The sequence below is a fragment of the Nyctereutes procyonoides genome, unplaced genomic scaffold, assembly GCF_905146905.1.
Source record: "Nyctereutes procyonoides isolate TBG_1078 unplaced genomic scaffold, NYPRO_anot_genome, whole genome shotgun sequence".
NCBI lineage: Eukaryota > Metazoa > Chordata > Mammalia > Carnivora > Canidae > Nyctereutes > Nyctereutes procyonoides.
In genome coordinates this window covers 76,160,105-76,172,604 of record NW_026575126.1, presented here as the reverse complement: position 1 = coordinate 76,172,604, position 12,500 = coordinate 76,160,105, and the positions used below count along the sequence as shown (strand labels likewise).

At 46.1% G+C, this 12,500-nt stretch overlaps 1 protein-coding gene across 1 annotated transcript in view; it reads right to left on the bottom strand.

Moving 5' to 3' along the window:
- Window positions 1–904: 904 nt before the first annotated feature.
- The window catches only part of GALNT17 (polypeptide N-acetylgalactosaminyltransferase 17), a 437,005-nt gene continuing 425,409 nt past the window's right edge, over window positions 905–12,500 (bottom strand). Inside the window, exons 10-11 of the mRNA XM_055340858.1 lie at window positions 3,241–3,408; window positions 905–2,484 (exon numbers count right to left, since the gene is read on the bottom strand). Coding sequence (XP_055196833.1) covers window positions 2,356–2,484; window positions 3,241–3,408 — 297 coding nt within the window. The 3' untranslated portion in view covers window positions 905–2,355. The remainder of the gene's footprint in view (window positions 2,485–3,240; window positions 3,409–12,500) is intronic.

Genomic DNA, 12,500 nt, shown 5'->3' with positions numbered 1-12,500 from the left:
TTTCCTGTAGAATGAAGGATCCCACCCGGGGCCCACTAAGTACCTCACCAGGACTTGGGAACAAAACCTCACCAAATGGTAAAACAGGATGATGGCCTCTTTATATTTTTACTTCAAGACCCACACAGAGGCAGAATGTGCAGTCAGGGCAGGACTCCTCCCCAAGGCATCGTATTGTGCTATTACATCAACGTCTCCCTTGAACCCCTGGGAACCTGCAGACCTTAAGCCTTTTCACCTCAAGGTTACCCCAAGGCTCTGATATTAACGTCTGACAAGCTCTTTCTTACCAAACAGCAGCATTTTCCATCAGCATGCTCATGGGCCCAGGTTCTCATAGAACCCAAAAGAAAAGCAGAAACGTCCATTGAGACGCATGTCTGCTCGTTGTGTGACATCAAACAAGATGACCTTCTTGGCCTCCTCAAAGGGAAGAGGGACTGTCATAGCTGAGGGGACCCCTGACCATACCCACGACTGTGACAGGTCTGGCATCCTTAAGGAATTCACATTCCCGTGAGAAAAAGGGGCAGGTACTTCCGCCAGGCTCCAGGGTGTTGAGAGGTGGCAGTGGCAGCGTGGCACCAGAAGCGGGCACATCAGGGAGGCGTTGCCAGCTCACCTCGACCCTCTTCGTCTTTGCAGCTTCCTGCACCAGCCTGACCCTCGTAAGCTGGGGTCCACCAGGGGGTTAGTGAGTGAGTGCCAAATGTCAGATTCTGTCCTGCTTTGGGGGGGAAGTTGAGTCCGAGTGCAGATGGGCTTTGTCTCCACCTCTGCTCTGAGGGCTTCTGCTTACAGTAAGACCAAACCCTCAAACCAAGGGAGCCCTCTGCCGTGTTCCACAACTCCCCCCAGGCCCCGGGTTCTGGAGGAACTGAGAAGCAAACAAGGCTGCTTTGGGAAGTGCTCACATGTATTTATTTCACAAGGGAGGATGGGGCGCGGGGTGGGGTGGTGATCACCAATAAGATGCCACCAAATGAGACACTGTGAACCCCAAACTGGGCAACTACAGGATTTGGTTCTGGGCGGGACTTGGCTGTTGGGGATAGCACGAGGGACCGAGAGGGAGCTGGAAGAGGGACAGCCTTCCATCTGGGGCTCCCCATGGAGCAAGGCTGGGCCACTTTGCTCCTGGCCAGAGATGCATGGCCCAAGGCCCACCCCCCAAGCTTCCAGCAGCCTTGTCCTGATCCAGGTGAACAATGAAGCGACAAGCCCAAGGCCACACTTTTACATCTGCCCTATTGCACATTCATACGCACACACCCAGACACACATACGCACGCGCACACACGCTGTCACGCACGCCACACAGGCTCACATATGCATAGGCATGCACACGCGTTCATATATTAACTCTGATTTATAAGTGCACCCTAACCAGAGGGCAATCGAAAAAAATTATTACTCTTCAGAGAGGAATCGACTGCCTTCTCCTCTGTCAGCCAGCAGAGCACGGGGTGAAATGAGATGAACACAGAGCATCCTCCAGGGTCCCAGGCCCCCCTGGTGTGCTGGCTTCAGTTGGAGGCGCCTGTGGCAGCCTCCGTGAGTCAGGGCTCCCGGAGCCCCGGGTGGGCACAACTGTGCCAGCCTGTCTCCAGCCCGGGGTGGGGGCTCACAGACATGACCTCCCTATGTGCTCAGCCTCTTCCTGCCTCTGGCTCCCCGAGGACACAGACAGAGCAGCTGGCCCAGGAACATAGGAGCCGAGGGCCCCAGTGACCATGGAAGCATTAATTCCTTCTAGGCCATCTTAGGGAGGAGGATCCAGAAAAGTCCAGGGCTGTATGTCTGATGGAAAGGTTTGGGATGGAGGCTGCCTTGTAAATGGGCATCTGGGCAGAAGCAACCTTGAGGGAAACAGAGTCTCAGGGCCTCAGGGTGTCCTCCAAGGAGGGGGGAGATGGGATGCACCTGAGCACCACCCCCCACCCTGCTTGTGAGGGCTGGGGTGGCATTCAGAAGCTGCTGCTGCTCCAAGAGATGAGAAAGAAGAGGGGCCCCTGCCAGTCCCAGTCCTGAGAGTGGCTGGGAAGAGGACAAGGAGGATGTGGGGGTTTCACTCCATGGTATGTGGTCCACATTCATACTGCAGAAGACACAGCTCCCGGGTTTCCAGAGAAGGGGGATGGGCTTTTCCAGGGAGCACGGGCCTCACGGCAGCTGAATGCCAAAGGTGGACACCGAGTCTCCAGCTGGGGCCCTGTGCTGCCCTGGAGAAGCCCCGGGAGGCCCGAGGAGCACCTGCTGTCTTCCTGTAGTCATCTCTCTACCAGCATGGCTGGCCCAGAAGACAGGCAGTCCCGGTCCTGGGGGCCAGGCTCCGGGCCCCCCCCCTCCTTCCAGCTACTTGATGGAATTCTTAATTGTCCACCTCTGTCCCGTGCAGCTGCGGAGGATGAGGTCGATGCCAGCCAGGCCCCGGTTCTCCACTTCCAGACAGCGGCCTGTGCCTTTATTCATGATGGCTCCATTCTGAGTAAAAGGAGGAGAGAGAGAGAGAGAGAGAGAGACAGAGACAGAGACACAGAAAGATGGACAGAGACAGGGGGGAGACAGAGATATAGGAGAATAAGAGATAAAAAGAGGCAGAGACAGAGAGAAAAGAGAGTAAGAGAAAGAAACAGAGAGAGACAGAAAGGCAGAGAGAGATGTGGACAGAGAGAGAAAGAGACAGAGAGAAGGTTTAACTAGTGTAGGGCCTGGCATATGGCCTCTCCTGGGGAACAGTCCCACCAATATTCTATGCACCTGTGGAGGGATCATCGGAGCCTCCTCCAGAAACCCTGAAGTCAGAAAAGGTATCAGCTTCACCAGTCCGAATGGCTGAAGCAGCTGACAAGCCCTGGTGAGGGATGGTATCAGAATGGAGACCTTCCAGGGAGATTTGCAGGAGAGGGAGTCCCTGCTGCAGTCCTACCAACGGTAGGTACTTGACAGATTTTAGGGAAATCACCCTATACTCCCCTTCTGAGATCTATGAGAGCCTAGCCTGCCTGGTGCTCCTGGGGGGATCTGGAAGGCTGTCTCACATGGAAGTCCCCCCACCACTCCCACTCGCTGATTCCCTCTGTTGTGCCTTGGGTTCATGAGGCTGGTCCAGGGCTGGAGACCTCTAGTGTGCTTTGTTGGGTACTGTTCCTTGGGGTGGGGGGCAGGGGTCAGATTTCCCTGTGGCTTGTAGGACCCTCACCTGCTCTGGGGTGCCGGCCCTTTCCATGGGCTGCTCACCTGTATGAAATTCCAGCGCTTGTACAGGCTGCTCTTGACTTTGTCACAATCTAGGAGCTGGGGTAGCCGACTCTTGGAGTTGTCCACCAGACAGCGGGTGTCAGGGAGGAGTGTGGTGGTCCCCAGGGCTCCCAAATGCAGGAAGCCCTCCTTGGTGTAGCGGGCAAGCTGGGGAGAGAGCAGAGAAGAGGCTGGAGGAGGGGACTCAGGAGCGCAGATCTCACTCATGCCTCCAGCACGGCTGCACACTGGCTACCACACACTGCATTCTCGGGGGAGCCCTGCTCAGGGAGCCCCCTGGCTTGCTAAGTCCAGACACGGCTTCCCCAAGCTAAGTCCCGATATGGCTTCCCCAGAGCCAGTCTGATTTTTTTTCTAAGCTTGTCCTCAGTCATGTTTCTGGATTTGGGCCTTCTGTTCAGCAACACGGGGGAGCAAAGATAAGTAAAAGAGCAGGACATCTGGTTTCTAAAGCTTGGCTCTGCTCCCAGCTGGCTGGGTCACCCTGAATACAGTCACTTAGCCTCTCTGAGTCTGCATTTTCACCTCATTTGCAAATTGGGATTAATTAATTCCACCCTGTGTAAGGTACCCAAAGAGGCAGTTCACTGAAGGAGAAACAGACATATTAAAAAGCATTCAACCTTATAGGTATTAAAATAAATAAACTAAAACAGCAATGTGATATACCACATTGAAAAAAAAAGTATTCCCATTTTGTCAAGGTTAGCATAAAATGGGCTGCGGTGGGAGTAAATTACTGCAACCTTTCAAAAAGGGGATTTCAAAACATATACTTGGTGCTTTTAAAATGTTTTTCTCTTTTGATCCAATAAATCCACTTTTAGAAATCTATCCCAAGGTAACAGTCAAAATTGTGAACACACGTTAATGTATAGGTTATTTGTTGCAACATTATTTATAATGATGAAAAAGCAGAAGTGTCCTAAATGTACAATCCTGGCACTTGCTTCCACTCCGTGCACACCAACAATGCTGGGAGATCGTGGTAGATTTCAAAAACAGCCGCCTGGGTGGCTCAGTTGGCTAAGAGGCTGACTCTTCATTTTGGCTTGGGTCATGATCTCAGGGTCGTGGGATCGAGCCCCATGTCAGGCTCCACGTTCAGCATGGAGAATGCTTGAGATTCTCTCTCTCCCTCTCTCTTTGCCTCTCCTCCCACTTGTGCTCGCTTTCTCTCTCTCTCTCTCTCAAATAAATAAAATCTTTTTTTTTAAAAAAAGACATACATCCATCACTTTTCCTTCTATATACCCCAGGCAATATGACTTCTGCAGCAATGTCCTTCGAAGTGAATGAAGCCTGTTTCTCCACCCTTGAATATTAGGGACTTACTTTGACCAACAGAATATAATGGAAACAAGGATGTGCCAGTTCCTGGACTCGAACTTTAGCCTTGCATGCTTCCACCCTCTTGCTCTTGGGAGTCCTGCTGGCACCATGGCAGTAAGCTCTGGGTGGCCTGCCAGAGGATGAGAGACAAGTGGCCCAACCAACAGCTAGCCAGACAAGTAGATGAGGTCATCTTAGATTAGGCAGCTCTCAGCTGACTTTGCTGGCTACCAAGAGATGTATGAATGAGTACAGCTGAAATTAACTGAGCCTCGTCTGGATCACAGAACCATCTGGTTGACCTATAGACTCATGAGCAATAATAAATGCGTATTGCTTTATGCTACTAAGTTTCAGGGGTAGCTGTTATGCAGCAAAAGCTAACTGATACAGAGATGGAGCTGCCTACCAACCCTTCCTGCAGCAGGGACTCCCTCTCTTGCCTGTCTGTGTTGTTTAAAATTCCACATTCCAACTTTTAAGCTAGTGCATTCATCTGTCTTTCACACTCTTTTAGGGGCAGGGACTGTGTCTAATTAATTTTATTCCTTGCAAGGAGAAAAATCACAGGCCAAGTGCTCAAAAACATGTTTGTGGATGAACACATTATAAATGTGGTGAACTGAATCATTTAAAAGATGTAGCCCCATCCATTCATTTCAACTCCACAAGCATGTTTGAAGAGTTCTCTGTGTGACCAGCGTGGGAACCGGTCTCTGGGAATATAAGGACGGGGATGGTTCCCACTGATAATTCCAGCACAGCCTGGTGAAGGCAATGAGACAAGAAAGTACATCTCTCATTTTTGCTCTCACATCCTAGGAGGTGGCGGGGGTAGGAGTGAAGATTATTAATATACAGCTGGTACTGAATAAATTAAAAAATAAAATTACCAGCCCGCATGTGTTAAAGGCATACTCTCCATCATTTCTAAACATTGGGAGGAGAATAAAGGATGTAGGGGCACCTGGGTGGCTGAGTGGTTGACTGCCTGCCTTTGGCTCGGGTCATGACCCCGGGGTCCTGGGATCGAGTCCCTGTGGGGAGCCTGCTTCTCCCTCTGCCTGTGTCTCTGCCTCTCTCTGTGTGCCTCTCATGAATAAATAAATAAAATCTTTGAAAAAAGAAAAGAATAAAGAATGTAATTTTTACAACTTGATGAAGTAAGTTTCTATTACTCTCTCCATTTTAAAGAAACTGAGGTATGAAGACATCTGGTCCCCTGGCTGGGTCTTGGCCTCTCCTTTGGGACCCTAGAGGGTCAACGGTTGGCTGCCCTGGCCCAACGACTAAGCAGTAGAGGGGCCACCTCAGGGTCCTGGTCTCCTGAGAGCATGGGCATTTCTGGCCAGGAATGAAGCCAGAAGGTAGCCCTGCTCAGTCAGTACCTCTTCTCCAGGGGGCAGTTTTCTGCAGGGGTCCCGACTGTTGATGAAAACCATTCCGAAACCCTCTGCTTCCATCCCCAAAGGGGAGCCCACCTGGTCCCCTCTGAAACAAGTGACAGGGAGTTTATTAAGTGCCCTTGAGAGAGATGTGGTTAACATGTGCTTTAAATCCAAATTAGTTCCAAATCAGAGTGATTGTTAGAGGCAAAATGATAAGAAAATCAAAAGCCCTCCTCTCCCCTCCCAAACAATGTCTCTCTGAATATACTCAAATTCACCAAATGCAAAGTGATGAATGACAGCAAGCTGCCTTTATGTTCAGGGGAAAGATATACACAGCTGCTTATTGAAATTATGAATCAATCTATTATCCAGCAGGCAAATGAACAGCGCTAAGAACATTAATTAACTGAGCATATCTGTGACCCAGATGTTTAAAGAGTGAAGCTAAATGCCACCAGGAGTTAGAGGCTCTCACTTCTGAGGTCTGTGAGCAAAGGATGAGACCTCAGCTACCAGGACCTGCAAAGCCAAGCAGCAGCCCCAAACCGTGCAGGCATTGGGGTGGGCAAGGAGGGTGAAGAGGGGCCCTGCAGGATTTCTATTCTGGGGGAAGGTGGTTTCTCTCTCTCTTTTTTTTTTTTTGGGAAGGTGGTTTCTCAAGCCAAAAACACATGCATAGGTTCTGCCGGCCTGGCCAAGGGAACCGGGTCAGGGGAAGGGTGCTGTGGTCTGAAAGGATCACGGGGCTCAAGTTACCTTAACAGATCTCATGCTGCTTCTCCCCCACAAGGCAGGAGGGTGGTGTGTGCTTGGACCTCATGCCAACCACATCCCCCTTCTCATGCCAGGCCTGGATAGCGAATCTTTGTGATGTCTTGGGACCACTGTCTAGTCCACCTCCCCAGCTCTCCATCCCGGGTGTTCCTTCCTTAAGAACTTATGCTCCCTGTTCTCTGCATGTACATCAGGCTTTCCTGCCCCCCAAGGCTTTGCTCCAGTTGTTTCCCTGCCTAGAAACACTATTTATTGGCCTTCTTCTAGAACATTCTGGCTTCAACTTTCTGAGACCTCAGTGCAATTCTCTCCATTCCACTGTCTTCTGTAACTCTTCCACACCCCTACACCTCAAGTCTTTGGTGCAACATGATGATCCATGTTCTCTGGTGTCTCCCTCCGAGGTGGCATGGGAGGATCTCATTTCCTCTTGACCTCTCCGGGCATCCATTGACTAAGTGATGGATATCTCGGTTTTTCCATTTTTTGACTATTATGAATTATGCCGCTATGAAAATCCAAGTATAAGTTTTTGTGTGACGTTTTCTTTTTTTAATAAATTAATTTTTTATTGGTGTTCAATTTACCAAAATACAGAATAACACCCAGTGCTCATCCCGTCAAGTGTCCCCCTCAGTGCCCGTCACCCATTCACCCCCACCCCCGCCCTCCTCCCCTTCCACCACCCCTAGTTCGTTTCCCAGAGTTAGGAGTCTTTATGTTCTGTCTCCCTTTCTGATATTTCCCACACATTTCTTCTCCCTTCCCTTATATTCCCTTTCACTATTATTCATATTCCCCAAATGAATGAGAACATACACTGTTTGTCCTTCTCCGATTGACTTACTTCACTCAGCATAATACCCTCCAGTTCCATCCACGTTGAAGCAAATGGTGGGTATTTGTCGTTTCTAATGGCTGAGTAATATTCCATTGTATACATAAACCACATCTTCTTTATCCATTCATCTTTCGATGGACACCGAGGCTCCTTCCACAGTTTGGCTATTGTGGACATGGCTGCTAGAAACATCGGGGTGCAGGTGTCCCGGCGTTTCATTGCATCTGAATCTTTGGGGTAAATCCCAACAGTGCAATTGCTGGGTCGTAGGGCAGGTCTATTTTTAACTCTTTGAGGAACCTCCACACAGTTTTCCAGAGTGGCTGCACCAGTTCACATTCCCACCAACAGTGTAAGAGGGTTCCCTTTTCTCCGCATCCTCTCCAACATTTGTGGTTCCTGCCTTGTTAATTTTCCCCATTCTCACTGGTGTGAGGTGGTATCTCATTGTGGTTTTGATTTGTATTTCCCTGATGGCAAGTGATGCAGAGCATTTTCTCATGTGCATGTTGGCCATGTCTATGTCTTCCTCTGTGAGATTTCTCTTCATGTCTTTTGCCCATTTCATGATTGGATTGTTTGTTTCTTTGGTGTTGAGTTTAAGAAGTTCTTTATAGATCTTGGAAACTAGCCCTTTATCTGATAGGTCATTTGCAAATATCTTCTCCCATTCTGTAGGTTGTCTTTTAGTTTTGTTGACTGTATCCTTTGCTGTGCAAAAGCTTCTTATCTTGATGAAGTCCCAATAGTTCATTTTTGCTTTTGTTTCTTTTGCCTTCGTGGATGTATCTTGCAAGAAGTTACTGTGGCCAAGTTCAAAAAGGGTGTTGCCTGTGTTCTCCTCTAGGATTTTGATGGTATCTTGTCTCACATTTAGATCTTTCATCCATTTTGAGTTTATCTTTGTGTATGGTGCAAGAGAGTGGTCTAGTTTCATTCTTCTGCAGTGACATATGTTTTCAATTCTCTTAACTATCTATCTAGAAGTAGAATTGCTAATTGTTGGGTCATATGGTAAATCTGTACTTAACCTTTAGAGGAGTTGCCAAACTGTTTCAAAGCAGCTGCCCCAGTTCACATGCCCACCAGCAATGAGCCAGGGTTCGAATTCATCCACATCCTGGCAAACTCTTGTTATTGTTGTTTTCTTTTCTTCTTCCCTTCTTAGAAAAATTTTGATCATCGACTAGGTGTCAAGTGGTATCTCATGTGATTTTGATTTGCATTTCCTGAATAGCTAATGACGTTGAGGATCTTTTTGTGTGTTTATTGGCCACTTGTAGATCTTCGGAGAAATGTCAATACAGATCATTTGCACATTTTCAGTTGGGCAAATTGTCTTTTTATTGTTGAGTTATAAGCGTTCTTTATATATTCTGGATGCTGGACCTTTTTCAGATATATATATATATATATATATATATATATATATATATATATATATTCTCCCATTCTGTGGGTTCTTCTTTCACTTTCTTTTTTGTTTTGTTTATTGTTTTTTCATTTTCTTGAGAGTATCCTTTGAAGCACAAAAGTTTTTGGTTTTGATGAAGTTCAACTTATCAATTTTTTTCTTTAATTACTTACGTTTTTGATGTCATATCTAAGAAACCACTGCCAAATCCAAGGTAATGAAGATGTACCCCTATGTCTTCTAAGGATTTTGTAGCTTGAGTGCTTACATTTAGATCTTTGATCCATTTGGAGTTAATTTTTATATTATGTAAGGTATGGGTCTGAATTCCTTCTTTTTTCACATGGATATTTGTCATCCCAAGATTGTTTGTTGAAAAGACTTTTTCCCTTTTGAACTGTCTTGTCATCTTTGTTAAAAGTTAATTGACTATAAATGTGGGATTTATTTCCAGACTCTCAATGTGCCTATCCTTCTGACAGCACCACAATGTCTTGATTAGTACAGCTTTGTAGTAGGTTTAAGAATTGGAAGTGCGACTCTTCTAACTTTGTTCTTTTATAATTTGTTCTGGCTACTCTGGGCCTCTCGCTTTTTCATATGAATTTTAGGATTATCTTTTCCATTTCTTCAAAGAAGACAGTGAATTTTGATAGGTACTGCACTGAATCTGTAGGTCAGCTCAGGGAGTACTGTCCTAAGAACAGTAAGTCTTCTGATCAAGGAACACAGGATGTATTTTTTTTTATTTAGGTCTTTCGCTTCTTTCAACAGTGTTTTATAGTTGTCAGTGTATAAGTCTTTTAGTGTATACTTCTTCAGTGAAATTTATTCCGAAGTATTTTATCCTTTTTGATTCTACCATAAATGGTATTCATTTCTTAATTTCCTTGTCAGAATGTGCATCAGTAATGCAAGCAGTGTCTTTAAGACATTTCTGTGAACCATGGGCAACCAGCCTGGTACCCCATGGTCACTCAGAACTGCAGGCTCTGTAAATCCCTTTGGTTCCTGCTTCCACAGGGTCAGGGCTGGGTACCGACTGCCCACACCCACTGCAGACCCATTTTCAATAGTGTCGGGACCTCACCCCAAGTCTCTCATCTTTTCATTCACCTCCTGTGACTCTGCCAGCCAACACCCTTCCCACTCCCAGCAGGATCTGGATTAAACTATGCCCTTCATTGTGATCCCTAGCTTGGTGTCCTGGGCCCTCACTGCCCTAGGGAATCTTGCCTCCCACGTTGTTGAGAAGTTTATCTTCCCTACCCCTCAAAACCTGTCATCCTTCACGTTTGTTCACTTCTTTCAGCTCTGTCTCATCCTCACTCCATAGGTACCTTAAGTCATTGTTTCTCCCTTCTCCTTCATTTCTTCCTAGCTTACAAACATAACCAGATCTTCATGTCCAGAAATCAGCCACAGCTCTCATTACCTCCTTATTTTGTCCTTGATTTTTCACTCTTTCTTTCCTTAGTGCTTTGCAGTTTGGCTTCTACCACCACTCTTCACTGACTTTGCTGTCTTGAAGGTCACCAATATCCATTAATTATCAACTTCAATTGTTTTTTCTTAGTCTTTATATGGGGCATTGACTGTGGGCCAGATGCTCTTCAGGGTGCAGGTGAAACCACCCTTTCTCTCTACACCCACTCTCCTGGAGAGCTTGCCATTCTGGGGACTTTCAGTAGCATCTCTATGCTAACTTGGCTAATTGTGCCAAGTTTCTATCGCCACACCAAACTTTCTCCTCAATTCCAGATTTGTATATCCAACTCACTACTGGGCGTACTACTTGGAGGTCTAATAAGCATTTCAGATTTACATGATAAAAACTGAATTCTACCTTCTCTGTGTACACCTTATCCTCCTCACTACACTCATCCAACATGGGCTCTATCTTGGTAAGGACAATTCTATCCTTTCAGTTGCTTACACCAAACACTGGCTTCATCCTTTACTTGCCTCTTCCTCTGACCTACCATATTCAACCCATTAGCAAACTACATTCAGATTTCACCTGAAGTGCTCTCTCCTTGTTCCAAAGAGACAGCACTGTGTTTAGCCTTCTCTGTTTTCTTTTTCTCCTTTATTTGCCTTAGTCTGGATTGGTTCCGTTTGATTTGTTTTTTGGAATGTTAACATATTTCATTGTTTTTCTGTACAGATTTAGAAATTCTGTTTCATTTCTATTATTTTACTGTTCACTCTTGAAATTTAACAATTAACAACTTAGCAGATTACTCAATATTCTAGTGTCTACTTCATTCAATAAAATTCAAGGACATTAGGATCTGATCACCTCCTTTTCACTGTTAAGCCGTTGGTTATATTTCCCTGCCCCACATTAGACATTATTCTTCTTACGTAAGAAACATTTTTTGAGTTTACTTATATGTTTATACATTCCTTTGTTTATAATTCAGTCTTTACTCAAGACATTCTTCTTGAAGTATATTCTGTAGGAGATCCTTTGGTGGTTATGTATTATGGTAAACTCTCCCAGGTTCTGTCTATCTGAAAATGTCCTGGGGTGATTTGTTATGCAGCAAAAGCTAATGGATATTACTGCTTCTTGTGTATCTAGAAAGGGTTTAAAATGGCATTTGTTGTAGTTGATCTAGAATCGAGTTGTGCAACAGGGGGAAGACCCTTCAAAGTATCTAATCTGCTCTATGTTTGGAAGCTGTCTCCTCACCCTCTCTCCAAATGCTCACTCACAAAATTATGGCCAAGCCACTGTCTGTGGAATTTGTCACCTCAGTACAATGTTGCCTAGGCAATCCGGCTAACAGCAGAAGAAGCATGAGTTCACATATTATGTGCTCCACTGAAGAACCAATGGGTGAAGCTCCCTCCTCTGAGCTGCAACTTTTTGACTCTCACTTCTCCAGTTATGGCTAATAGACAACCAGTTCCCTACTAGACACTCATATACATACTCCTAATTTCTTCCCAGGCTCTAGGTCTGCAAACTTGGGTCATCTTCCCCTACTTTTCTCCCCCATCCACAAAGCTTCAAGGTCTTCCAAGTCCTGCTTCCATATGCCTCTCTCATGTATTTCTTCCTTGTCTCCCAGGTGAATTGCTGCAGGAGCTTTGTAATTGGCTCTCCTACCTCCAGGCCTTCCCATTTCCCACCTTCCCTTCCCAATCCTGTGGGTTCAGATCATATCATTCCCTGCTTCAAACTTCAATTGCTCCAATACGCCCTGATTTAAGAATAAATTTTTTTTGTACCATGATCTTCTACTCTAGGTCCCCAGTTTACCTTTTCCGTCTTAACTTTTGCTTTCTGACAGATGACTTGAGGTCTCTCAAAAACAGCCAGCAGTCTTCCCTGTGAAGAATATATCCCCACTCTACCCCTATCTCCCCTGGTTACACAAAGATCCAACCAGATGTGATCTTTTTCAACTTACATGTGTATTCTGTGACTTTCCTTGCTATAGGTTATTGCTGTTGTTTTAAAACAGTAGCATCCTAC